The 25,902-nt window shown below is 54.5% G+C and overlaps 11 protein-coding genes across 12 annotated transcripts, besides 13 other annotated features; 4 read left to right on the top strand and 7 right to left on the bottom strand.

The window, feature by feature from the left end:
* Positions 1-68: 68 nt before the first annotated feature.
* EKO05_0007536 (uncharacterized protein) lies at positions 69-773 on the bottom strand (the record flags this gene model as incomplete). The annotated part of the gene is made up of 1 exon (XM_038947162.1): positions 69-773. The coding sequence occupies one exon, from the start codon at positions 771-773 to the stop codon at positions 69-71; it is 705 nt and encodes a 234-aa protein (XP_038793862.1).
* A 1,319-nt stretch (positions 774-2,092) lies between these two features.
* Positions 2,093-2,160: a tandem repeat.
* A 361-nt stretch (positions 2,161-2,521) lies between these two features.
* Positions 2,522-2,564: a tandem repeat.
* A 672-nt stretch (positions 2,565-3,236) lies between these two features.
* Positions 3,237-7,601, bottom strand: EKO05_0007537 (Non-specific serine/threonine protein kinase; the record flags this gene model as incomplete). Its single annotated transcript, XM_038947161.1, has 1 exon — positions 3,237-7,601. The coding sequence occupies one exon, from the start codon at positions 7,599-7,601 to the stop codon at positions 3,237-3,239; it is 4,365 nt and encodes a 1,454-aa protein (XP_038793861.1).
* Positions 6,974-7,013: a tandem repeat.
* Positions 7,402-7,474: a tandem repeat.
* A 508-nt stretch (positions 7,602-8,109) lies between the features above and the next one.
* Positions 8,110-8,169: a tandem repeat.
* A 1,366-nt stretch (positions 8,170-9,535) lies between these two features.
* EKO05_0007538 (glycosylphosphatidylinositol anchor biosynthesis) lies at positions 9,536-11,722 on the top strand (the record flags this gene model as incomplete). The annotated part of the gene is made up of 5 exons (XM_038943236.1): positions 9,536-9,775; positions 9,861-10,091; positions 10,162-10,358; positions 10,410-10,556; positions 10,645-11,722. 5 exons carry the CDS (start codon positions 9,536-9,538, stop codon positions 11,720-11,722), a joined length of 1,893 nt encoding a protein of 630 aa, XP_038793860.1.
* A 118-nt stretch (positions 11,723-11,840) lies between these two features.
* On the bottom strand, positions 11,841-13,121 carry EKO05_0007539 (uncharacterized protein; the record flags this gene model as incomplete). Its single annotated transcript, XM_038947160.1, has 1 exon — positions 11,841-13,121. One exon carries the CDS (start codon positions 13,119-13,121, stop codon positions 11,841-11,843), a length of 1,281 nt encoding a protein of 426 aa, XP_038793859.1.
* Positions 11,998-12,059: a tandem repeat.
* Positions 12,665-12,729: a tandem repeat.
* A 999-nt stretch (positions 13,122-14,120) lies between the features above and the next one.
* Positions 14,121-14,149: a tandem repeat.
* A 19-nt stretch (positions 14,150-14,168) lies between these two features.
* Positions 14,169-14,202: a tandem repeat.
* A 565-nt stretch (positions 14,203-14,767) lies between these two features.
* Positions 14,768-15,640, top strand: EKO05_0007540 (Protein-tyrosine-phosphatase; the record flags this gene model as incomplete). Its single annotated transcript, XM_038947159.1, has 1 exon — positions 14,768-15,640. The coding sequence occupies one exon, from the start codon at positions 14,768-14,770 to the stop codon at positions 15,638-15,640; it is 873 nt and encodes a 290-aa protein (XP_038793858.1).
* Positions 15,641-16,071: 431 nt separating this feature from the next.
* EKO05_0007541 (uncharacterized protein) lies at positions 16,072-16,722 on the bottom strand (the record flags this gene model as incomplete). Its single annotated transcript, XM_038943449.1, has 2 exons — positions 16,072-16,538; positions 16,590-16,722. The coding sequence occupies 2 exons, from the start codon at positions 16,720-16,722 to the stop codon at positions 16,072-16,074; spliced, it is 600 nt and encodes a 199-aa protein (XP_038793857.1).
* Positions 16,723-17,996: 1,274 nt separating this feature from the next.
* Positions 17,997-19,523, bottom strand: EKO05_0007542 (uncharacterized protein; the record flags this gene model as incomplete). Of its 2 annotated transcripts, none has more annotated exons than XM_059637066.1 (4): positions 17,997-18,560; positions 18,642-18,944; positions 19,058-19,168; positions 19,221-19,523. In XM_059637066.1, 4 exons carry the CDS (start codon positions 19,521-19,523, stop codon positions 17,997-17,999), a joined length of 1,281 nt encoding a protein of 426 aa, XP_059493049.1. The 2 variants fall into 2 exon arrangements, with proteins under 2 accessions (XP_059493049.1, XP_038793856.2); XM_038943427.2 differs by having other exon boundaries at positions 18,615-18,944.
* A 560-nt stretch (positions 19,524-20,083) lies between these two features.
* On the bottom strand, positions 20,084-20,236 carry EKO05_0007543 (uncharacterized protein; the record flags this gene model as incomplete). Its single annotated transcript, XM_059637067.1, has 1 exon — positions 20,084-20,236. One exon carries the CDS (start codon positions 20,234-20,236, stop codon positions 20,084-20,086), a length of 153 nt encoding a protein of 50 aa, XP_059493050.1.
* Positions 20,237-20,464: 228 nt separating this feature from the next.
* Positions 20,465-21,073, top strand: EKO05_0007544 (uncharacterized protein; the record flags this gene model as incomplete). Its single annotated transcript, XM_038947158.1, has 1 exon — positions 20,465-21,073. One exon carries the CDS (start codon positions 20,465-20,467, stop codon positions 21,071-21,073), a length of 609 nt encoding a protein of 202 aa, XP_038793855.1.
* A 973-nt stretch (positions 21,074-22,046) lies between these two features.
* Positions 22,047-22,078: a tandem repeat.
* Positions 22,079-23,048: 970 nt separating this feature from the next.
* Positions 23,049-23,111: a mobile genetic element.
* Positions 23,112-23,304: 193 nt separating this feature from the next.
* Positions 23,305-24,451, top strand: EKO05_0007545 (uncharacterized protein; the record flags this gene model as incomplete). Its single annotated transcript, XM_059637068.1, has 2 exons — positions 23,305-23,548; positions 23,604-24,451. 2 exons carry the CDS (start codon positions 23,305-23,307, stop codon positions 24,449-24,451), a joined length of 1,092 nt encoding a protein of 363 aa, XP_059493051.1.
* Positions 24,452-24,665: 214 nt separating this feature from the next.
* Positions 24,666-24,719: a tandem repeat.
* A 272-nt stretch (positions 24,720-24,991) lies between these two features.
* Positions 24,992-25,047: a tandem repeat.
* A 2-nt stretch (positions 25,048-25,049) lies between these two features.
* EKO05_0007546 (uncharacterized protein) lies at positions 25,050-25,484 on the bottom strand (the record flags this gene model as incomplete). The annotated part of the gene is made up of 1 exon (XM_038947157.1): positions 25,050-25,484. The coding sequence occupies one exon, from the start codon at positions 25,482-25,484 to the stop codon at positions 25,050-25,052; it is 435 nt and encodes a 144-aa protein (XP_038793853.1).
* Positions 25,485-25,902: the final 418 nt, after the last annotated feature.

Below are 25,902 nucleotides of genomic sequence, written 5' to 3' on the forward strand. Positions count from 1 at the left end.
CCCCCACGCTTCAACCAATCCGTCTCCATCTCTTCCTTCCAATAGTCACATCTTGTTTGACTCTGAAGTCAAGCGGTATATACAATTACAGTAACAACGAAAAACAACATTGATGCGCAACCTAGAGTGAGCACTCTCCACGATGGTTCTTGCGTCTGTCCCCTTATCGGCCCGTATCGTTCAACTCTGCTTCTCCATCTAGGGAGGCACCAGTCCTCTGCCTCTTCGTTGGCATCTTTACATGTCTGATATGTCACCTTGACACTTTCATAGTCGCCGTTATCACGGTCGCTGCCGTTGTCGCTGTCTGTCTCCTGCGAAGATCCATACACATACTGGCAGCTGAGTTGAATCGCCCACCCCTGACGTACACGTGCGTCCCAATCGCCGCTGCGCACTTCCATCTCTTCTGCCATGTCCCACGGTTTGCTGATGATCATGCCGTCTTTCTCGAGATCCGCCATCAGTCCCGCCATGGCGTCCCACCTGGCAAACGTCTCGTAGTGGAGCTGCTTAGTGACAGTTTTGTCCTCAAGATCCAAGTGTAGAAGGAGTGGTCTGTATTCCTGGTATGTATAGTTTACGGCCGGAATTAGGGGTTCGCTGCTGACCAAATTGGGGCTGTCCAGTGATAACTCCGAGTCTACTTTGCTCGACATTTCGAAAAGCTTTTCAAGCTCAACGTCGTTGTTTGCCTCTGGATCGTTGGAGAGGAGTCTACGAGCCCAGTTTTGACTCCGCTGTGCGAAGAGAGCATCCCATATCCTCATCATGGCAACTGCTAAGGACCACACCCCCAATGACAGTCATCTTCTGGGATCCATCCAGGGCAACGCAGCTTGGAATTTTACTCTTTCTCACAGAAAAGCTCAATTTCTGCACCGCTTTATGTCAACATGGTATAGGCGCAACTGACGATGGTAAGTGTCCTCGTGCTCGCCGCAGTAACGCCGGGAGGAATGACAGTGACCCGTCAGATCACTGTGATGGAATCGCCAAGGTCGACAGAATGGAGATTTTCGCACCCCAAGACTGGGTCATGGAAGGGCTGTTTATGTCGATCCTTGTTATGTTGTGCATTTTGAGGTAATGCAATCCTTCGACGTGGAGCCTTCTGTCATTGAAGTACATGACGGTCGTACCCGCTATCCGCCACCGGCTGTCACCTCTTGGTTTTAGTTCAAGAGCTTCGTTTACAGCCAAACAGTATACCACATGTCTCCAGCTTTTCGCAATTTCGTAACAATGACTTGCTGCAAGGGCTCGAGAGTGGCACACTGTCAGAACATGTCGTCTGTTCACTCCGGCCGTCAATGTCACTAGAACAACGCGAAAACACTCCAGCAAGCAGGTACTACCCGAACCAACAATGGCATACAAACCAATCGATGCGTAAGCTACGCGGTCGATCGGAATTCTCATAATGAAGGTGAGTGACACATGCAGAGAATGAAGGGAGGATTGACGACTCGAACCCCGGACCTCTGTGGAAACAGCTTACTAGACTCAGCTAGTCTAGGGTTGTCTTCTCGCTACGAATTAGCTGGCATTGTCACTCCAAGACACGAAGAAATTGTCCTTGACTATCGGCAAGGTGCCATTGGTCATTGTAGAACACACATGCGATACTTGTGCTGTTGTGAGTGAAGTAGAGAGGTTGCCTAGTGCTGATATGAGTGAACTTGGAGCTGGATAGTACAGAACATTACCAGTGTCTACTGCCACATGCCTAGCTATCGCATTTACGCAGCAGCTAACCCAGACAAACCTATCAGCAACAGATGATGCATAGCACTCGCTCAAACAACGCAAGAAAAAGCCATCTCTCAGGCACACTAAAGACACAAAAACACCAGCCCAGACCGTCCGTCACACGTCCTCTCAGCACAACACAACCCTGATCCCTTTCCTCCAGTACAACAAAAGCCCATAAATAGCAGACCACAACCCAGCACAGACCCGCTTGCACCAAGCCCATCCAACCGCGCAAGGCAGTCAGCTATCTGCACCCTTCGCAGCGCGAAGTCAAACCCACGACGCCCTACTTTCGCAGACGGAACCCTGCATACGCGTTATCCGGCTAAAACGACGTGCATGCAGCACCACGCACCACGCACCTCGCACCTCGCACCCGAATCCAAGCATCTATGCACCGCGACCGAAAAGACGCTCGAATTGCACAAGGCAAAAGAGTGCGTGAGAATCGAGCGCCTAACCCGCGCAAGATTCACACCAAGGCCCTCGGCACCCAGTCTGCTCGAGCGCGGCCGCGTCGAGCTGCAATGCGCCGCACACCGATCAGCGCGGGTGAGAGCGTGCGGTGTTGGGTCGCTGCTAGGGCGTGTTTATGTCGTAGGGCTGAACGCATGCGGCCCGATACAGGTATAGGTGGGCTGTTGGTAATATGCAGGGTATGGAGCTGCCGAGGCTGTGGGTTGAAGTGAAGTGAGCTGAGCAGAAGTGGTCCGATGGTAGGCGTGATCGGTGTGTTTCTGGTTCCGGCAGCTAGGTGTGTAGACCTGACGAGCGCGTTCGGCGCGAAGAGCGAAGAGCGAAGAGCGGGACTGGGAAGGCGGTTCTGTTGTGGGAGATGAGCTGGAGGACAAGACGAAGGATGTACAGAAGGCGCCGGGCGAGGGGAATTCGTCTTGATACAGCTGAGTTTATTCATGCCCGAGAACGACTATCAGTCTGCCTTCCCTATATCCGCGCACCACCTCATTTGTGGGTCACTATGTTGATACACAGAGAAGGGTGGTCTATTATGCAAATGCCCCATCATCCAAAAGAGACAACAGAAAAAACAAGCCAAAGCCAGAAAGAAAAAATCCCTAGTGAGTGATGCAAACGCTTTGCATCATGAAAGCTCAAACAAGGTATAGCCATCACTTTCATCCCTTCATCACTCGTACTTCCCTTCCTCCTCAACCGTGTGTACACCCTTCCCGACGCGCCCCATGCCATGCAAAACGTGAAAAGAAGACAAAAAATCGTGCCGATAGATACAAAGATGTAATGGTTGTTATGATATAATAGAAGAAAACGCCGCCATGATCCAAGTTTTATTTGGGAAACGCCACGCGCCGATCCATAGGGGTTGGTGTGATGATGTTGCTGTGTTTGTACAATCAAGAACAATGGGTATCCCAGTATGCTGTGCAGTGTAGAAAGACGCCCAATGTATGCGGTATCGTACAGAAAAGGTTCGCGTGCGAGAGGGGCGGGTGTCGGTACGATCACGCTTCAGGAGTCTGCTCAGCGGAAGCAGCGGCGGAAGTGTCGGCTGCGCCAGGCGGAGGTATCTTTTTGACAGTACCATTGCTGCCGCTGCGTGCCGAGCGTCGGCGACCGTCCATGACCTCCTTTGGGATATTTGAGCGAGCCAGCTCTGCGTTCGAGATGGATATGCTTCGTCGAGCCTTAGGTGCAGGTTTCTTCTTGCCCATGAAGAGGCCACCGTCGTCGTCGCTGCTGTCCTCCTCGTCACTGTCTATAGCATGGTCGCCATCGTAGCCGGCAGGGTCGTCGACAGGAGCATCAAACTGGTTGTGTGCAATTGAGTCTGCAGACGCGGTAGGCAGTATGTTCGCGAACTGGTCCAGAGGAGCGCAGTCATCCGGCATGGAGGAACTGGCCGATGCGACAGAGGGGATTGAAGGGTTGGAAGTCGATTGTGACATGGGTGTGAACTGCTCTTCAGACGAACAGAAGGCCAAGCCCCGCTCTTGTCCACCGACAGGGCTATTCTCGGAAGACTCTGCGTGCTGTGTGCCTAGATACTCCTCGACCTTCTTGCGATGGTTGAACGTTTCGTCATCAGGGCTGGGTGGGCAAGCAGCCTGACTTAGCACCGAACCCGATTGCTGCGTTGCAGACACTGATCGTTCGCGACCCATGTTCTCCTCTCGGACCCTGCGGCGAATAAACTCGTCCTTGGCTCGGCTGAACCTCTCATCTGATGTTTCATGGGCACTTGAAATCCAGTGCGAGTTTGCAGTGTAGGCAGATTGAGATGATGTCTGTGATTTCCAGGAGCCAGGGGGGATGTCAAGAGTTGGACCAACCTCGAGCTCATTCGCAGCAGCCCACCTGCCGTGTAGACGGGACGACAAGGATGATATCGATGACTGCCGCGATGACGAATCAAGAGGATCGAGAGAACGGGCGTCCGAGTAGCTAGGGGATCGACTGCGGAGGACAGGTGACAACTCCTTTGGGTCTGGTTGGTCGACATGACCGGAAACATTGGTCGTGCTGATCGCAAGGCTCGGCACACCGTGGGGATCCTGTTCGCCGATCATGAGTCTATCAATCGACTTGTCGAAGGACTTCCTTTGGATATGCTCTCGAGGAGGCTTGAGCTTATCTTTGCTCTTCATGCTGTTGACGACCCTGCGCGGTAGACCCCCAAACAGACCACTCAAATGCGACCCAGTAGGCGTATCCAACGCAGTTGGAGTGCCAGGTAATGCTGAAGGGATCATTGGTGACGTAGGTCGGGCTTCTAGGTCGCCCTGACGTATTGTGTATGCCGAAGAGAACGAACGGTCCTGCATGCCCGGTCGGTAGGTCTCTAGGTTCTGCATCGGTGACGACTTCCGAGAGTCGGGGCTGTCGAAGTATTTGGCTCGTTCCTTTGCTTCAGGACTTGCGGTGACACTGTGCGAGAGAGGATGTTCCGACTCGCGTGATCTGCCTAGCATGTCCAGAATGGCATTAGGTGCTATGCTACCTCTTCGAGCATCCTGACTGATAGTACTGCTCGAGGAGGTGGTGCTCATGCTGGGTTGCATATCGTGTGCAGAGCTCTGCGCACGACGGCGAGAGCTCGAACCGCCTCTCGTGAAGCTTTTGGTGACGTAGTCCGTAGCCTTCTTTGCAGCTGATCGTACCCGCTCGACGAAGCCAATGGGTACAACAGCTCTTTCCAGATCATCGTTTGAGATCTCAATCTTACGACCTTGAGAAGAACGATCGGGGTCTGTCTCTTCCATCCACGAATTGTAGTTGTTAATACCTTGGAGAAGCCACGGGTGTCTCTTGATCTCGTGTATGGTAATACGTTGCTGAGAATCCTTCACGAGTAGGCGTTTCAGTAAGTCACGGAGATTCTCGTCAATCTCCTCGTAATCAACGTCGTGCGGAGCCCTCCTGGCATTCGAGATTGGTTGCATGTTGCGCCCGTGCGAGTTTGGTCTGGAGTTTGCGCGCTCAGAGACAGGCTTCAGTCGATAACGTGGTATGTAAGGTTCATCTTCACTGATAGCCTTCATCAAGGCGAAGGGATTGTTCTCGTGGAAGGGAACTCGACCGTAGATCAGACAGTACAACGTGATTCCAAGAGCCCAGACGTCGATGCCTCCGTCAATGTGTGGGGTCTCAAGAGTGAAGTCAGTGCGGCAGAGTTCCGGGGCGTAGAAGGCCGGCGTGCCCACTGTCTTGGCCAGCTCAATGGCTTCGTCCTCCTCTTGTACTTCGTTCTCGGACTGATCACCGAGTCCTTCGTCTGTCTTCTGGCGCCCTAGGTAGGAGACTCCAAAGTCGGAGATCTTGATGCGGTGCTCCTTAGTAACGAGTAGGTTGGCAGGCTTGATATCGCGATGGATAACGTTCTGGTAGTGGAGATACTCAATACCCAGTACAGTATCTTTGAAAGCCTCCCATGCTCCCTGGATCGTCATCAACGGGACATAGCGGAAATGCTCTGGTATTTCTTCCTCGCCGTCCGGGTGGGAAGAGCTGCTATCCGCGACGCTAGGTGTACGGCCACGAACGAACTCTGTGTCGTATGGACCATACATGGTGCCTTCGAGACCATTCGTAGGATCCTCTTCGCTCTTGCTGGATCCAGGAGCGTGGATAGATGAGCGGAATGCAGTCTCCATCGTCTGGTCAGTGTGGTTGGAAGACTCCTGCCGTTCGCGGAACTGGACACGGCTGTGGGGGCGCTCGTCACGATTGGAAGCTCGAGAGCTTCGGCCTGCCTCTGAGAAGTTGTCTTCGTCCGAGTCTCCACCGAACTCAAAGCTCCAAGGCTCGTTCCCTGTAACGATTTGTCGGCGAAGGTGGGCTTCCTTTGCTTCGCGACGTCGCTGGCGAGCAAGCTTGCGGTGCGCCATCCTGATGATGCGTTCATCCTCTAGTGCTGCAGTGTCGTCGTCAAAGATGCCTTCCGACTCTCGCTGGAAGCGGCGCCATTCAACCAAAGTAACCTCGGGGGCGCCTTCTATCCTCCACTTGACCTCGCCGAGCTCCACATGCTCGAGTACGATATAGACCTTCTTCTTAGCTGGGTCGTCTATGACTTCCAGCAGGCTGACGATGTTGGGGTGTCGAGCTTTCTTCAAGATGGCGATCTCGCGCTTGATCTTGTCCTCGTGGCTCGTGTTCTTACCGAGACGTCGACGCTTGGAGTACCGATCGACGATCTTGATAGCCACGTATTTGCCCGTGAGCAGGTCCTTTCCGAGCTTGACCTTGCCATGGACGCCGCGACCGAGCTCATCAATGATCTCGTACTGGTTGACAACCTTGCGGCCAGAGACGGGGTCATGAGAGACGTCGGCGACGTGACTCTCTTTGGGTGCCTGCCTGTGGGTGTGGTGAAGCCAGGGGCTCGAGTAGAGGCCGTCGCTGGGCTCGCGTGAGCCAGGCGTGATTCGCCTGGTGGGGTCGAAGAGGCCAGGGCTGCTGACGGGGGAGTTGCCGGCGGTGCGCGGGGCAGAGTCCATGATGTCGCGGTAGTGCATGTTGGAGGCGCCGAAGGAGGGGATGGCGGACACGGAATTGGCAGAGAAGTGTGCTGGGTGTGAGCTCCGCGCGCGGACGATGGGCGGCGCATAGGGGGTGGGGTATTGCTGAAACTGCAGTGCAGCATAGGACTGGTTGGGGTAGACGGGACCATCGCGGTGCTGCGGGACGGCAGGTTCTGAGGCCAAGTGGAGCAGGGGCCTGGCGGGGTCCGCGCGGACGGTGGCATTGCTGGCATGGCTGGCATGGCTGGCATGGCTGGCGGTCGATATGTTGGAGAGGTCGCGCTCGTAGGCGGGGCGGTGGTGGAGGGCGAGGGGTTGTAGTGAAGGGCCAAAGGCGTCCGAGGGCGGGGCGCCGGCGACGTCTACCGACGCGGTCGAAGCACTGGCGCTCGAGGAGGGCGAGGGGTGTGCGGAGGCGGGGGTGCTGTGTGTGATGGTGCTCGAGTAGGCGCGGCGGGGCTGCGGCGAGAAGTAGCTGGGCTGGTCTTCGTGGATGGCGTGCATCTGGCGGTGCAGGTTGGCAGCGACTGCGTCGGGCACCGAGGGGAGCTCAGAGCGCGGCGTGCTGTCGGCCTCTTCGAGCAGTGGGCGCTGTTGCTGCTGGCTGGGCGTTGCGCTGCCATGAGCGTCGAGGTTGAAGCTGGCACTGTGGTGGCTGTGGTGGCTGTGGTGGCTGTGGTGGCTGTGGTGGCTGTGGTGGGCGTGGTGGGCGTGGTGGCCATCGTCACCCTCGTCACCCTCGTCACCCTCGTCGCCGTGTGCACTGAGCGGCGTCGAGTGGATGCGCGCAGTGTGGTCCAGGTAGCACTGCTCCCCCGCTGTCAGGTCCGCATGCGGGCCAGTCATGGTGAGCGAGCGCTCAGTCGTCTCAGTTCAGCCGCGCAGTGCAACCATGTCAGGATCTGGAAGTGGGCGGCGCTTCAGAATTTCGTGGGATGCGTCGTCGGCGGGTGTGTCATCCTGCTCTGCGGCAGGACCGAAGATTGCACAGCGAGCACAATGGCAGCAGCGGCAGGGGGGACAAGGCGGGGGCAGGGCGGGGACAAGGCGGCGTCGTCGGCGTGCTGTGAGCGTCGAGGGTGCTGTGTACATGCAAAACAGCGGAGGACGTCGCGGACTTGGCTGCACGGCTGGGATCGATGGTTGAGAGACACGATCGCCCAAAAACCGTCCAGATAGGGCAGGGATATGACGAGGGCGCGCAAAAGTGGAGCACCAGCTGCAATGGGCGAGTCAGAGTGAACGATAACAGCAACCAAGGCCAACGAATGCTGAGTGGCAGTACAAAGTAGGGTAGGGTAGGGTGGAGGAAGTAGAGCTCTGCTTACGGCCCTCAGCACTGCGAGCACAACAAGCAGGACGGGCAGGACGAGCAGGACAAGCAGGACAGGCAGGACGGGCAGGACGGGCAGGATGAGTAGGATGAGCAGGATGAGCACAACGAGAGCAGACAGCAATACAGACACGACAAGCCGCGAGGTCAACTGTTGAGCAGCCCGGCGTGCCTCATGTACTTGTTTGGGCCGCTGGCTCTCTCACCACCCTTCAACTCGAGCAGACGGGCGCCGGCTGGAAATCACACACATGCCGCCAACCTCACTGCGGAATGGCTGCTTTGGGGTGCATGCAGGACTAGCGCTGCGTGGGCTGGAGCTACCCGGCGCTCAACACAACTCTGGTGGCGCCCGCACGAAGCGTTGGTGAGGGGTCGTTCGTCTGCTGCCAGGTGCGATAAGAGCGAGACGCTGCACCGTGGGCTGCTGCTGGCTGCCCTTCCCCAACCGCATCACGGCGTCTGCTGGAGAAGCTCGCCCGGCAGCATGTGCCTGGCAGAGGGCTCACGGCCGCGCGCTGTTGGGAGCCCTGCAGCTGTTCTGCCTGGAATGGCTCGGAGACGCACTGCGCTGCACGAGTGCTCGTCACTGCAATTATGGCCAGCCGCGATAAGAGCAGCGAAAAAGCGAGCTAACGCGCCGCATGAGGTGAGGACGAATAGACCGAGGTGTTGGCGCCCAGAAGCCACTTCTGAACTGTACGGAATAACGGAGTACAGTACACGTGCTGCGGTGGATCGTTACATGACTAACATGTAAGATGGCTTGCAACGCTGCTGCGCTCTGCATCCATCTCTCACAGCCTGCATTGAAAACCGGCACCCGGATATATTCGAGCACGCGTGTACCGTACCAGCCGCTTTACGATACACGCCCCATGCGCTTTACGATACACCTCCCATCCCTAGCGCCGCACCTCTAAACTCATCTACGAGGGCGCAACACCCCAAGAAACCCGGCGCTCTAACGAACATGCACCCCTTGGACCCTTTCACCGCGTGCCCCTTCCCCAGATTCTCCCTACCATAGCCCGATACCCGCACTTTTCTTCTTCCCGCCCAACAAGCTCGCCATCGTTGTTGAGAGCACCCGCTCACGTCCTCGGCGTGCACATAGCGCACTATTACGCACCACGAGCCTATCGTAGGACCACGGGCCACCTCTCGGCACACTCGCACTGCATTGCGGCAGGCCAACAGATGAGCGTGCAGTCCAGGCGCCGGCCATTGTCTATCGTGAAATACCCAGAACGGCATAGAACATATCATCAACTTCTGCACTCCACACACAGACGCTCTGGCGTCGCACGCATGAAGTTGCGTGCGTCACGCCAAGCCATCGTGAGATTCGTCACTCTCTGCATTCAATTTCACCCCTCGCCTGCCTTGCACACGCCCCTACTGCTCGCTCGTGCTCGACTGCAGCGGCCTCTGATCTGATCGCCCAATGCCTTCCGCCAGCGACTCCGCAGATGCCACGACTGCCAGCCGCACTGGTGCTCCACCAGAGAGGCCATCCACCAGCTATCGTGACTCGCCGCTACGCGTCTTCGCGCTGCTGCTTGCCTTCCGCACCGTAAATGCACTGACACTGCGTACCTTTTTCCAGCCGGACGAGTTCTTCCAGTCGCTCGAGCCTGCATGGCGGCTGGCCATGGGTGGGGCCAGCAATGCCTGGATCACTTGGGTAACTTCCCTTCGTCCTTGATCGGTTCCGTCTATCGGACGCCATCAGACAATGTCTTTGCAGCACTCTGTCTCACATTGAGCAGGAGTGGAAAACGCTGTTGCGATCGTCCCTGCACCCTGCCCTATTTGCAGCCGCTTACCGAGTCGCCGCGCAACTAGCAGACGTCTGTGGCTTCAGTCTACCTGTCAGGGCCGAACTACTCCTAGCCACGCCGAAGGTTGTCCAAGCTGTGTCCGCAGCGTTACTCGATTGCTACACATGGCAACTCGCGGAGAAAGTCTACGGTCGTGGCAGTCGCACAGCCCTCACAGCTGTATGTCATCGCCCCGCAACAATTCATGCTCCAATCTCGTGTATCGGATTCTAATTCGGTGTTACGTCAGCTTGCAATATCCGTATGCAGCCCATGGCAGTGGTTCTGCTCAACCCGGACACTGTCCAATTGCCTCGAGACCACTCTCACAGCAATCGCCGTTTACCACTGGCCTTGGCATTGGTCAACCCTTGCAGGACACGGCAAGACTCTCCGAGAGGGTAAAACTTCAGTTGCAGCCCAAGGCGATCTCGGCTCCGTCTTACAGTACGCTGTCATGCTGCACGCTCCGTCCAATCTAGGCTCATGATCGTATAGATTGCGCCTGTCATTGCTGCTAGCAGCCTCTGCCTGCATACTTCGACCCACAAATGTCCTCATCTGGCTGCCAATCTCTGCTTTAACAACATGGCAAGCTTCGAAAAGGCTACGCTATATTCTGATCCGCGAAGTCGCACTATGCGGGTAAGTACATGATCATGCCCAAACGACCAGATGTGGTGATCATCAAGTTGTGCCTGAATGAACACCGGATCCAGACTGACAAGGCCAGATCTGCTGTCCTTGCCTGCTCAGTCCTATCTGACCGACTCTATTACGGCTCATGGGCTCTGCCTCCTCTACGGTTCCTCTACTTCAACATCGCCCAGTCGCTAGCAGTCTTTTACGGTAAGAACCGCCCTGACTACTATTTGACCGAAGGCCTGCCACTCCTGCTCACCACGGCATTACCGTTCGCTGTGGTAGGCTTATATCAGTCATTTCTCGGCTCTCCTTCACCATCAACAGCTTCCACCAAAGGCTCCTCCATCTCCAAAGACAACGCAACCCCAATCGTCTCTCGGGACATATTGTCACGCTTAGGATGGACCTGCATGACGATGGCCATCACACTGAGTCTGATTTCTCACAAAGAAGTCCGCTTCCTCTACCCCATCCTCCCCTTCTTGCACGTCATATCTGCCGGTCCTCTCGTTTCGTTCTATCCTACGAGAGCGCCACTCTCACGCAAAGCCATCGTAGGACTGCTTCTCGCCGTTAACATAGTAGTTGCCGGCTACGTCTCTCAAATCCACCAACGCGGCGTAATAGACGTCGTGCACCACATCCGCCACAAGCATGAAGCCCGCAACAGCCTCGCTTCCAACACATCCCCTTCCTCCCCCTCAACTCACGTCTCAAACACTACGGTCGGCTTCCTGATGCCGTGCCACTCCACACCCTGGCGCAGCCATCTCGTGTACGCAGAAATCAACGCGTGGGCGCTGACGTGCGAACCGCCTCTACACGTGCCTCTGGCCGAAAGAGCCACGTATCTAGACGAGGCAGACGAGTTCTACATCAATCCTGGTCCTCAGCGTTGGCTGAGAGACAACATGGAGTCGGTCCAGACCGTCACCGCGGGCGGGAGCCGCAGCGGACAATTCTGGACGCAGCATGATCCCAAGTTCAAGGCCAAGTACCGACGGCCGTGGCCGCAGAATCTGGTCTTCTTCGAGGCGTTGGAGGCGGAGATGAAGACTGTGTTGGGCGAGAGTAGGTATAGGGAGTGCTGGAGGGGGTTCAATAGCCATTTTCACGATGACTCGAGGAGGGTCGGGGATGTGATTGTGTGGTGTTTGGATGAGTAGGGTGGACGGGCATGTAGGTAGTGTACGATAAGGGTGTACGGCATAATAGACAAGTTGTTACGACAAGCTTTGCAATCTTGGTATCAAACTTGCGCCAGGACGCACTGTAGAAGGTGAACTAAAACAAGGCTTTCGACGCAACGCTCAACAACCACGCAGCATCCTGCCAGCCACCCGCCTCCTGTCCCTCTGGCGGCTTCGGCACATCCATCTTGACCTCCCCACCCTCATCGCCAGCTTGATCGTGCACGCTCAGCGCACTGGCAGCAACGATGCTCTCCCTCTCCATCTTCCGTCTCTTCGCCTCCACCTCCCTCATCAACTTCGCCTCGTCCCTGGTCAGGCTCGGCGCGTGCTCTGCGCCGCCATCCTCCTCCTCGTCGCTCGACACCTCGCCATCTTCGTCGACGGAGAACAGCGTCCATCCGATCAGCGCATCCATCCACCCGCCCAGCCCGAATCCGCGCTCGCGCGCCAGCCGCGCCACCTCTTCCTCGTCGTCGGGACCCTCGTCCTCGTCTGCTTCGACGAAATCGGGCTCGATGGGCGCCTCGTCACCGTCCGTGTCGAGACTGTGCCGTGCCGACGAGGAAGGGAGGCCGGACATGGCGAGGTCGATGCGCGAGCCGACGCGGCTCCCTCTGCGGCTCTGGCGCGCGCTGGGGACGCGGCTGCCGATTCGGCTTTGCAGTCTGCTTCCCGCGCGGCTCATGCGCGGCGAGAAGGTCGGGTAGTCGCCCTGGTTGGTGTCGGGCATGTGTTCGCCGGACAGCAGGGCTTTGTGCCGTGCGTCGTGCGAGGCGTGGTGCTCGAAGTCGTTGCTCTGTCCGACGAGAGACGTCGAGCTCTCTCTTCGTACTAGCCAGCCCTGGCCTCGAGCGTCGCGTGTTTCGCCGGCGATGGCGAGGCCGGCGCGGTGGAGCCAGTCGTCGTTGCTTTCGCTGGTGTGGTGTCGGTGGAGGGGCATGCGGAGAGGGAGTGGGGCGGTGTGTTTGCGTGTGTGGTGTTTCTTGTGTTCAAGCGGCCCCGTCGGTTCTGCAAAGCTCACACCAGGGTGCAGAGTGTTTGTGCTCTTCGCTTTTGGAATGTCGCCTGCATCTCTTACGTCGCTCCTCTCAGACATGAAGTAGCTGTCGTAGGCATATGCTTTCGAACGACGGCCATTGCGAGATGCGCTCCTGCTTTGAGAGAGGCTGAGTATGCCTGGTGTAGTCGGCGCCGACTTTTGGGCGATGTAGGATGTGCGCGGTGTGCGTGTGCCGCTCACGTCCTCGTCTGGCGTGGAGGGTACGGAGGCATCGAGTGGATATTTGGAGCTGAGGGGTGCGAGAGAGAGATTGTGGAGGTTAGGGTAGGATCGTCGTGATCGAGAGGTAGATGGAGAGCGTGGAGCGTCCATTACTGCAGTACTGCTATAGTTCAATTGTGTCAATGAGCACCATTCACGTCTATAAAAGAGGTAAGCTCATGTGGAGTGACCGAGGTACGATAGCCAAGTTATCGTGATAGAGCACGGGACTCTGGGGAAAAGCCGTGTTAGTACGAATGGAGTTAGTGGATGATCATGTGCTGATGCACGTGAAAGTGGCCATGGACACTTGGGCATCGTATGAAATTCCTCGTGGTTATCTTTGTATTCGGGAACGCCTGGGGAACGGTATGTAAGGCAAGGCAAGATCGGCTCAAGCTGTCAACGTCTCCGCTAGCAGCGTATGGATGAGGCTGCACGTGTCGCTGGAAGCCACACGTTGCCTAGATTCTCATTTCCCAGGATCTGTACATGCGAGGCTGCAACTAGGTAACTAATGCAGCTGTACGAGAGCTACATCAGAGCTACATCCCGTGCATGTGTGTCAGTGTGGTTGCAGCGAGTCAAACGACGCGGAACGCACAACGCTGCACCGCTGCACCGCTGCAAGAATTTTCGGGGTCTCAGTCTCGGTACCGAGACGATGTTGAGACCAGACCGGCTTGCTCCGCGTCGTGCCACGGCGGGGTGATCAAGGCGAGAAGTTCGGTGCGAGCCGCTTGGCGCCCCTCTGCTTTGTGAATGGAATGTGAATACTGCTGTGCAATGCCGCGCACGTGCTGCATTGTCTCCTGGGCCACAAGAGCCTCACTGTACAAATGCTGCACGTCGCTGAAAGGAGACTCACAATTTCGACATGTTCCTGCACAAAAGGTCGGACTTAACGGGCGGGTAGTGACGCACGTATCCGCTTGGCGAGTCATCTCCTAGGCAAGCGCGGGCCTCGCGCATAAGTGGACAAATTCCGTGGAACTGCTAGACTGGAACCACAACCCGCCCGACCACTGACCTCCCACAACACCGCTCTGCCCACTTTCATAAATCACAAACCGCCTTTCCCTGCGGTTCAGTAACTGTTCGCTACCACTTCACACGCCCACACACGAACACGCACGCGCCTGGGGTTTGAGGCTGAATCCACCACCCTCCACCACCTCCACTCCACCAACACTATGAATCTCGCCTCTTCGCCCTCCCGCAAGAAGCAAATACAATGTCTGCTTTAACTTCGAGCTGACCGCAGAGTAAGTTTCCAGCCCCTTCTCCTGCGCGGTTTTGTTGTTGCATTCATTGTTACCTTTTGTGGTGCGCCGCCATTATGCACATATCTGGCCAGGCGCGCTCCGTGGTCGCAGCATTATGGGCGAACACCGTAAACCAACACGATAGAGGCGTTCAGAGACTGGATCATACAGCCCGGCCTGTATCAAATATCATTCCAGCGAGTGTTCCTGACCAAATTCCAGTCCTTCTGTCGGCCTCTGCCCGATTCCTCTGCACACGACCAATTTCCACTCTTGAACCCCCTACTCAACTCACACGCGACCACCCTCTCACAACCTCAAAATCTCCTACAACCGACTGTCACGACTGCCGAGCCAGTACACGAGTTTACAGTGGTTGCTAGACTTGCGTAATTACTGCAAATCGACCGCAGGATAGAAACGCTGAGCGTTAAACCCCTGCACATCAACGACACCACGCGTAAACTTTTGACCAAGGCTACGCATCTCACAATGGCTACCCCAAACATTGGTTCTAATGATGCTGCTGGCTATGTCGCCCAGTTCACCATGATGGAGAAGGTCAAGCAATACCTCGAGGCTCTCAACATTGCTGTAAGCGAGAAGCTCCATATCCATGCAGCTACTGTCCACCACGAAGACCTGCCGCATGATAATGTGGACAGCTCGATTGCATCAACGACCGAAACTGGCACGCTCACTCCAGCGTCTGTTCGGTCCGTAGTCCCTGATCGCCTCCACATGCGCATCCCACCCTCGAACTACGGCGCTGTCATCCCTGGAAGCATCTATCGCTGCAGCTATCCTGAGCCGGCCAACTACGAATTTATCAAGGATCTCAAAATCCAGAGTATCCTGACCCTGGTACCTGAGCCTATTGCCCCCGAATACCAATCATTCATGGACAACTCTGGCATCCAGCATTTCCGGGTCCACATCCGTGCGAACAAGGGCGAGGTGCGCGTTGACTCCTGCGAGATGCAGCGTGCTCTACGTTTGATTATGGACCGTTCCAATCACCCCATCATGATTCATTGCAACAAGGGCAAGCACCGCACCGGCTGCACCGTTGCATGCTTCAGGCGTATCTGTGGTCTTGACATGGACACTATTCGCGAGGAATACCATACGTATGCTGGAAAGAAGGCGCGTTTCCTCGACGAAGTGTTCTTCGAGAACTTTGACCTCAATCTCGTCATGTGGATGGCTCGGCAAGAAAAGTGGGCTGGCACGAAGATTGAGTGCGGATCGGGGCTGGAGTGCAAGCACGAGCATGAAGAGGTCACCAAGGCCGTCGAGAACGCACCCCTCTCGCCTCCAACTACACCAGTCATGTGTCTGGCGGTGCCGGAACCTCTACCCTAGGCCCTATTCTTTATCATCACGTTTACACTCGGCGTTTAACGGATACGGCATACCCTACTCTATACTACGTTGAATTATTTGCTTTTTAAAAGGCGTTATGGATAAAAGGGATGCATTACCACATGTACACTGGATACAGGAAAATGGCGTTTCAAAGGAACGAGAGCCAACTCTCCCACATCACGCCAGATGTTTTGTTTACAATATCTCACAGTCTGCCCAGAAAACTCTCGGTGAAGAGCTGGCGACTAGTGTTACCCATACGAACGGGAATTGCGTATTTTGTCTTGTGAAATAGCAAACCCTAGTCCTATCAATTCGACTATTCACATTACCCCGTTCAGTTGCGGTCCGTTTCGAAAAGCTACTAGTCAGGTTCTATAGGCAGCGATTACGAAGGTCGGGGCAGATGCGCAGTGTTCACAAAAAAATCACCCGGCAGTTTTGCACACCTCGTTGAAGCTTACAGGTTCTCTGCCCGAGGTTGCCAACCGTCTCCTGCCTCCGCGTCTAGACGAGCACATGACGAGAGGCTGTCGCAACATGTCCTTGGCATAGCTGCGACATCTCGGCTTGGATGGTTGCTTGTCCCAGTTCCGTACCTTCCTCTCAGGGTGCGTAACATTGTCTGGCGGAGTGGTCGGTTCTTTGGAACCTAGGCATAGTAGAGTCTCTATCTCTGTCATGGGTGGAAGCCGCAGTACCGACGTGTCAGTAGGCTCGTCGCAATTGACACCGTGACCTGCAACAACTGTGTTATCCAACCGATTCGACCACGTCCGCAGTAGTGTGGATCGTCCTTCTGACTCCTGCTGGTATTCATGTGAAAGGTTCTCAATGTCGACATCGATGCGGTAGGCGTCTTGCCATCTCCTTCTCTCGGCTTCCCAGTCAATGTCTGTATTAGATCAGTCCACCATGGAGCATTGGGGACACCTTCGAAGCGTACCTTTGCTACATATCTTCCGGTAGATGATGGCGGCTAGGGACCATCTTCTGTCAATGCTGCCGATGGTGACGATGATTCCCAGTGCAGCGAATACGGCGGACAGTAGCTGGAGTATGAACTCTATGGTCTCCATGATGGTTGGTATGTTGTGTTGTGCTGTGGGTGCGGGTGTGTGATTGGCTGGGAAGATGCAGCCTTTCGAGTGACAAGTTTCGACGAACAGAAGGGATTAGGGGGTTTGATGCAACGAGAAGACAGTTTTGGAAGTTGAGTATCTACAGCGGACAGGCGTCGAGAGCATCTTAAATGCCAGGCATGGCTAAGCCCGTTTAAACCAAACTCGGACCTGGCCGTTTCAATACTAGCTTTGCTGCGCCGCACGATCAGCAGAGCCTGCACCCAATCCAATCACTCTATTGACTTTGATAGCGCCCGTCCGTGCAACTTTTTGTGTAAAATATTCCTAACCTGCGACAAGATCTCCCAGGGCCCCTTCTATTCAGTCAATCCCTCCACAAACATCAATTGACAACAACCAGGCCCCTTGTTAGATTGCAGACGTTGTAATAGAGTCCGGCATCCAGGTGTGGAAAGGCGGTCTCATGTCACTGAGTGTGATGCATGAGACCGTTCTGCACGTCGCGCAGATGCGTCCGAAATCCTGGAAAGTGGGTGGGATGCTGACTGGCCGTCCGCGCAGAGGAAGCAGCGCGCTGGTCCCCGTCCCATAGTCTCCTATACCGTCGCCGATTCGCGTATTCGAATTTCATCAAGCTGCGTTGGGGCGAGCTTCTGAGAACCAATCTGTTGGTTTCTGAAATAACTGCTTTGTATTCACTCAGTGACGGATTGCGTTCCAAGGTTGATTACCAGCGTCCAGCGAGCATGGCTACCACTGTCTTCACCCGGCAACAGAATGTGATGTCACTGGTGCCGCTCTGAAAAATCTGGAGTTGCGAATGCTTAGTGAAATTGAGGAATGGGAGTACTCCATGGCCGTATTCTGGCGCAATGCCTTGTCGGCCTTGTCGATGTTTGACGATTACATCAGCCTCGAGGACGCCGGTGTGTAAATGGGTAGGAGTCGTAGTTTGGTCGTTCTTCGAGACTCTTTGTTACAAGCCCTATTACCAGAGCGCTGCACTAGCACGTTTGGAAGGAGCAAATCTGCAGTATTATAGTATGCTGCCCAGACCACAAGGAGGATTTCTCCAGGTGCGGTTTGGGCTGGAGACAGAACTGTAGAAGCGGCTTGCTAACGCTATCTGTAATTTTCTCACTTCGCAAATTACAAAGTGAATGTAACGACAGATCTGCAATATGGCCATCATGGGTATTGTGTCGTGCACTGTTTCTGCAATCCGCTGACGCCAAAAGACACATCCATTCAATACACCAGACATAACCTCATAGACCCAGCAGTTCCAAGTCCTCAGCTTGTTTATCAAAATAACTCGTATTCCTCTGTCCCAAGAATCTCATATACGGATATCTCGACACTTGTCTTGGCCATTCGCAATGATGCCTCAGATGATGTGGCACATTTCTATAGATACCCTCAATCCAGCTCATCACCGCCGTTGGTGCGTTGATACCTTCGAAGCCGACCCGTTCGAGGTATAGGATTGGTGTGAGGATGGCTTGAACGGCGATGAAGTGCGCTTGCAATATCTGAGCAATGCTGTTGTTCGGGTCAATGAAGGCTTGGAATTCGTCGTTCGACCAGCGAGAGGGTATGTTGTAGAGCGTGACGAAGGATGTGTATGCGTCAATCGGACGATCGTATGCGTTCTGTATAGTGGTGTCGAGGGCGGACCGGTAGGCGTGTTCGAAGGGGGACATGTTGAGGTATCCAATTGAGGAAAGAGAGGTAGCAGCTAGGTCAAGGTCTCCCTGGTTGAGGCAGCTGAATGGAGGAGCGGTGCCGATTCGGTGCTTCATCTGCTGAAGGTGGCTGTCTTCGCCAAAGGCCTTGTGAAGTCAGAAACAGTGCGCTTACTGTTGGATGCGGAAACATCGGCTAACCTCAGTTATTGAAGACGAAGGACCTACTTTAAAGGGTGAATCTGAGCCCAATGACAATCCATCACTGGCGATCAAGTTACAGCCTCGAACCATAGTCAAAAACTCAGCGAGGCCATCTTGGAGATGGCTTGACTGGAAGGCAAGCGCCAATGCAGCAGCCATTCTGGCATCTTGTTCGCTCTTCGACTTTGGCGGTACTGACAATGCTTCGTTGAGAGATTTGACAGCTAGAATACGATGCTGTATTGCCTGCTCGGCAACACTGATGCTCGATACAGCGTCCAAGTGCGAGGCGGCCAATGCAAGGATCGAGTGCATGAGGTACTCATACTGCATAAGTCAGCATGTTTCTTAAGTGCGTTGAGTGCGGCTGCAGGTAGATCCGAATCACATGAGGCACCGTTCTCAGTTCGCTAGCAGTAGAATATGCAGGGATCACTTACGTTGTGTGCAAAACCCGGGATCACAGTGACCCAGATCTTGTCGGCACCAACAGGTATATGTGGATACGCAGTGATAATAAAATGGTGGAACAAGCGCATGTCGGCCATTGTCTGACACCATCAGATCTTATTATAATTGTGTGGACCTTTCGATATCACTTACAAAAATGCCAGGCGTCGAACGTAAATTTACTGCCTCTTGTGGATGTGAAGGTCTCGTCGATCTCTGCATAAGCTGTATGATGTTGGCAGGGTAGTCACACTGTAGCCCTGCTTTGACGCAGTGGGCGCATCTTGGATGCTTCTCGTTGCATTTGATTCTACGTCTCTTGCAGTTGAAGCACCCACGACGTGACTTGGTGTGTCCTTTCCTTGGTATTGGTTTGCGAGGATGTGATGGCATGTGACCTATTCTGTAGTCTGAAGCCATTGGAGAGTCGCTCGACGTACTTGACGAATCTCGCATGATGTTATTCTAAAGAAGATATCACGATTTTCATATGAATCGTACTCAGTACGTAAGACACGAGTGACCTTCCGCTGAGAGAGTATATAGTATTCCTATTTGTGACACGCAATGACCCATGTCGAACGGTTCATAAAATCCGGGGCTTAGACCGTGAGCGATGAGCGAAACCCCCCAGGTCAGAGGAGGATAAGTGTGCGAGCTGAAGACGCCTGACTCACAGCCCTACGCGGTAAGAACCGAATGTTCCAGCGAATGACGGGATAGCTCGCTAAGGCTTGTAAGCACCCGAGTTCTTTGATTGAAGTGAAGTCGGCCAAGCTTCCATTGGTACCCAGCTGGGATACCTCACCGGTGAGCGGCCAATGGTCGGTGGCTTGGAGGCTGTGCAGCTTCGGTAAGTCAACTTACACGACGCAGAAACGCCTTATGATTTATTTAGGCTGCCTTTGCGAACAAGTGATCAGCGTTGCAACAGCCTCGACTTAAGAACGCACGTCGGCGCCATCAAGGTGACACGAGAAAGCAGCATCGCTAGAACATCATACTCTTCCTTGCTTCTATTTGGCGGACTGTTCTTGTGATCTGGATGTGATAAGACTTGCCAAGCAGTGTGATGTGCACCAAGCCGGTGGAAGATGGTTATGGAGCATCTTGAAATTATAGGAGCATAGCGATGTGGAATTAAAATTTTCAGCTGGCACCATGGGCATCACAACTAGTGTTCTAACTGATTTCTTTTTGTCTGTGGTTGATGATGTTGTGATACAACCTTGTCAGAGAGATCGAAAGGCCGCAGATAGTATGCTGCCAAGCCGCTAAACCCTGATCGGAGTGAAAGACCCCGCAGTCCCAATCACTCCATCGTGCATGTGTGATGCACTACGAATACTATATCGAGACACGTTACGAGATTACAACGACTGGAAGAAGCCCGGAGCATGTCCGTCATTGAAATCACTCAGCTTCGTCTGAAAGGGCTGACCGTCGATGAGCCAGAGTTGCTCAAGAGCCTGTCGCTGGTCCGAGGTCAACTGCGAACCAACTCGCGTTTCTTTAGCTGCATCGAAGATTCAAGCCTCATCTTTATTTTTGGTGTCTGGCCAAGCCTAGATGCGCACCTGGAGTTCCTGGCTTCTCCAGCACGGGACGAGGTTTTGGGTCCGCAAGAAGACATACTCGACTTTCGGTGGACAGTACACCTAGAGCTAGATTCCGCTAGCCTGCTCCTGCTTGATGCACCGTTTATAGCAATCGAAAGACTCAATGTTGACCCAGGCCACATTGTTGCCTACGACGGGGTCATCAAGGAGCACGTGCGACATCTCCAGAAGACTGAGTCCCTGAAGGTTACACATGGATGGCGTTGCGACATGCCAACGGGTAGCCATGAACTGGTCATTCTCACCAGCTCGGGCTCCACGCGGCCTCACTTTACCTTTGCAGACGAACGTATTGTGCCTAGCCATGACAGCAACAACAAGGGAGCCTACCAGAAGATCTCGACCCATCATGCCTGGAATATGGAGCGCACAAGATCAGACGCATGAGAAGACCCAACATTGAATGCCTCCAGACGTGTACGCAGATCTCGATTGTTGGCTACGTTTGTGATTGGCCTCGCAACGACGAGCCATAAACACGGCAACATTCCATACCAAAGGGAACGACAGCATGAAACAAGGTCCTTTCCCTTCTTGAGAAATTGTCACGAGACCGAGTTAGCTATCATACGGGGTCTCCGTTGGCTGCCAACAGTTCGTCTGGTAAAATTCTCTCTCCAAACGCTCTTTGTGACACTACTGCGGATAGTGGCTGAACCTCGAGTAGCACAAGAGTAAAAAGGTGAACGTGGCCTTAATTAGACCCAAAGCCAGTTGGACTGCAAGTATAGCAGCCGAAGAGACGTCATGTGTCCAGTCAGCCTTAAGTAACTACAGACAAGTTCCCATTTTTGCTCCGGAAGAGAGTTTATCCCCTTGAGCAAGTTCTTGTCTGCGTAGATAACCAAAAATCCCAACACAAAGCACAGTGCTTGTTTCACCAACTCGTACCCATGCAATTTATTCAACAGTTCCCCGATACTTGGGACGGATTTCCTCAAACCAAACCAGTTCCCTTCGGACCATGAGTAATTCTGTGGCCACACAGTGCCAACGACAACAAGAAACCAGTGCAACGTTCCGGACGCAGCCAACATGATGAGTAGCTGCGAAGAAAAACATGACTTTGATGTCAGTGCCAGCGTTGCAACTGTTGACCGATGTCCTAGCCTTTCATGCTAGCGTAGGTAGAGGTAGGGTCGGGGTCGCGTCGGATCACGTCAGATCTGGTGATCTAGCCCGGGCCAGCCGGCTGCGATAACTGGCCGTAATTAGAGTGAGGTACCCTTACCCAACCCCAGATACCTACCTACAGCCCAACCCTGACCCCAGACACGTGATGTCTCTACTCTCCACTAGGTAGGGATTAGGTTGGGGTTGTCTCCACTTTGTGGTTGGGTTAGGGTCGGGGTAACACGTGACCGAACCCAACCCCTACCCAACCCCTACCCATTCGCCAGCCTGAAGAAGATGAGCAAAACCTTAAAACTAGTCGGCACAGCTAGAACTTGTTAGCTTTGCAGGGCAACACAAGAACAAGCACAGATGAAGATTCGTGACGCGCCCCGTCCCGTACGCAAGCATGCTTGATCTGGAGTCAAGCACTTTTGCCAAGCCGGTCCACTCCGGCTTCTGCAGCCGCCATCAACGTCAATCTCATGATCTGCGTGATTCGATAAAGCTTTATTAACCGTCCCGCGCAGCGGAACGCTTAAAGCTATTGACAGCGGTCGAGGTTTGACAGTCCCTTCACTCACCATACTGCTTACGGCTAGATCACCAAGGAAATGGTACGAATGCATCAAGTCAAGGCGTGCACGACGCGTCACAACACCAGGTCCCCATGCCACGACGAGTCCGTTGGCAGGGCAGGGCTGGAGAGTTAACCTCTGCTTTGCATTGCGAGGGAGCTTATTGGTGTGCAGAAGCTTACGTGTGTGGAGAGACGGGCGTGGTGTTCGAAACGTAACTAAGGCAGGAAAGAATCAGGAGCGCACTGGCGTGGACAGAGCTCTGTGCCTGACTGCGTTGAGGCATCAATGTTGCATTGGGAGTGAGAGTGGCGACGAAGCATATCGCGTTTGTCTTTGAGCGAAAGAGCGAGATACTTTCATCAGGACTGGGGGAAAACGCTCTCTGATGGATACGGCAACTGCAGCAGAATCTGGGGAACGTCAACGCTCACCGATCTTATCTCGTACTGCCTAGCATGTCTTTGCCAAGCCAGACGCCAGCCCTCGACCCATTGCCTTGCGTATGCTTGCTGACGACTCAGCCTGAGCGAGGCCTTGAGCAGGGCATACCTATTTGTCAGGATTCCTGCTCACCAGGAGCACCCCAAGCCTTGGGTTGGTCCGTAGTGGTCCGTTGTCGGCCATACCTAGGTACTAGTGCTTACAGATCACCTAAAGGATATAAGGGATACAGGAATTGCTCTAGTTCAGCAGCGGTTCGTCTATCCTTACCTGCAATACATCCTATTCTCTCTGATCATCTCGCCCCTGAGTCCTGTGATAACCTCCAAGCCTGACAATATCCACCGCTTCAAAGGTGGGACTGACTTCGAGGTGCTATGATATAAAGCTGCAGACCTCCAGTGTCCATAGAGCTATCATCACCAACTCATTCACTTCCTCACAACAACCCAATTATTTCTTTTCCTCGGCCCGTCCTTCGACATGAAGTTCATTTCCGCTCTTGTAGGAGCTGCTCTCCTCACTCAGCAGTCCGCTGCCCACCCGGACGACAGCCCCGAGGAGCACGCTCGTGAGATCGCTCAGCGCAATGCGTACTTGAGCACCCACAAGCGCTCGCTCGCTCACTGCGCCGAAGCACTGAAGGCTCGCGGCAACGATCTTGCTATGGCTCATCGCCGCAGCTTGGAGGTCAAGAAGATGCGCGCTAAGCGTGCCATCGACCAGGGTACGTTCAGTGCGGCATACACAGCTTGAGATTTGATTACTGACAAGTTTGACAGAGAAGAACTACCTCCGTGCTCGTGACCTCGACACTGTTCTTGCCACCTCCCACGCCTCCAATCGGACCGGCATCACTGCCGATACCGACCCGTCCGTGATCTTCGCTGGCAACAACTCCTGTATCCTCACCCCTGAGGTCACCTCGGGCCCGTACTGGGTTAAGGGCGAGATGATCCGCGAGGACATCACCGAGGACCAGAAGGGTGTGCCCCTGCACCTCGACATCCAGGTCATCGATGTCAACACATGCGAGCCCATCCCTTCTGTCTACCTCGAGATATGGAACTGCAACGCGACTGGTATATACTCCGGTGTTGTCTCCAGTCGCAACGGTGACGGCAGTGACGAGTCAAATCTCGACAAAACCTTCCTCCGCGGTATCTCGCAGACCGACGAGTGCGGTGTTGTGCAGTTCGACACTCTGTTCCCTGGCCATTACACCAACCGTGCTACCCATATCCACATCATGACGCACACTCTCGATGCTACTGTAAACGACAACAACACCCTGGCTGGTTCCTCACTCTCCCACGTCGGACAGATGTTCTTCGATCAGGACCTCATCGAGGCAGTCGATACCATCGAGCCGTACGCCAGCAACACCCAGGTGATTAAGGAGAACTACAAGGACACTTATCTGAAAGAGATGGCCAGCGAAGTTGACCCAATGGTCGAATACGTTTTTCTCGGTGACGATATATCCGAGGGTATCTTCGGATGGCTGTCTTTCGGCATGGACTCTAGTGCTTCTTACAACGTCACTCCTGCGGCCTACCTGTACGCTGACGGTGGCGTTACCAACAAAAACGCCAGCATAGGTCCTCCTCCCGGGACCAACAGTACATGATGCCGCTCCTTGCGATGCTACTGATCTTGCTATCGGCTGCACTTTGACCACTATCGTCTCGTCTGCTATCGTCTCGTCTGCTGTCGCCTCTTCTTCGGTTGCCGTCTCATCCGTTGTCGTCTCTCCCAGCCTCGCTGCCTCTGCCGCTCCCTCCGCTGCCCCATCCAAGGCTTCTCAGGGCGGTAAAGGCCAGAGCCAGAACAACGGTAAGTGTCAGCAGCAGCAGCAGCAAGGCCATCAGCAGGGCCATCAGCAGGCGCAGAAGCAGGACAATGGACCTCGCCACAACTAAGCTGAGCGTGGATATTTTAAGCACTGAGCAGCAGTTAGCGAAGAGCATAGCAAAGGAGCGTTTATAAGAACCATGTTTTCACACTCGTTAGGGAATCTGGTGGTTACCTGTACATTACACCCGAATGCAAGCATTTGACATGCGACCCAACCTCTGATCACGCCGTGCTCCTCTCCTTACCTGCCGCATTGAACCCCCCCACGCCTGACCGGGAACCGGGCTGGAACCGGAACGCTCCAACCCTGGATTCTCTCTCTCTCTCTCTCTCTCTCTCTATCTCTCTCTCTCTCTCTCTCTCTCTCTCACTCACGCATCACACGCCTGCAAGCCAGCCATCAGCGCCCCGAAACTCCGAGACCGAACCTTTGCCATTCCATCCTCTTTCCTCGCCTCCCCAACAGCCGGAGCCTGCTCGTCATCCCCAGCCATGCGCTCAAGCTGCCGCGCAACGGTCTCCTTGTCCAGCACGCGCTTGGCTTCCTCGAACCCCCCAATGTCCCTTGCGTTCGCATAGCCCAGCTCTCGCAGCCTGCGCATCGCAATGTCGCTCCGCCTGCCGCTTCGACAGTACAGGGTGATGCTGGCGTTCTTGTCCACTTCGATGCCTTGCTCCGAGTAGATTTCTGGGAGGCGGTCGATGGATGTGTACTCGATGTTGACCGTGGGCGCAAGGTCGGAGACGAGAGGACCTGTAGAGAACTCGAGCGGAGAGCGTACGTCGATTAAAAGTTCTTGCGGCATTGTGCGTTGATGTGCTGTGCGATTGGCAGAGTGGTACGAATAGGAGAGCTGGAGCTTGGGTTGCGCAAGGAATGGCGGGGCTCGAAGATGGAAGATGAGGATGAGCCCCACTTTGAAAGCTAACCACCACAGTCCCCATCACGATGCAAGTGGGTGTAGCCAAGGCTGTCTTGGTGATTGTTCATTTGTTCGCAGCTGCCTCATCGCGTTATATGCACATGGATACTATGACTAGGCAAAACTGCTTGCAGCTGCTGTGATGACAGCCTTGCTCTTGAACACCTGTGCCAGCTAAATCGTGGCTGCCATGTTGGCGTATCCTTTTGAACTCCTTCCCAGTATCGACAAGTCCCCATGAAACAGTGGTATAGAACAGCAAAGCATATGTAAGAATCGTGAATATCTGCAAAATAACACG

The sequence above is a fragment of the Ascochyta rabiei genome, chromosome 12 (assembly GCF_004011695.2).
Source record: "Ascochyta rabiei chromosome 12, complete sequence".
Classification (NCBI taxonomy): Eukaryota; Fungi; Ascomycota; class Dothideomycetes; order Pleosporales; family Didymellaceae; genus Ascochyta; species Ascochyta rabiei.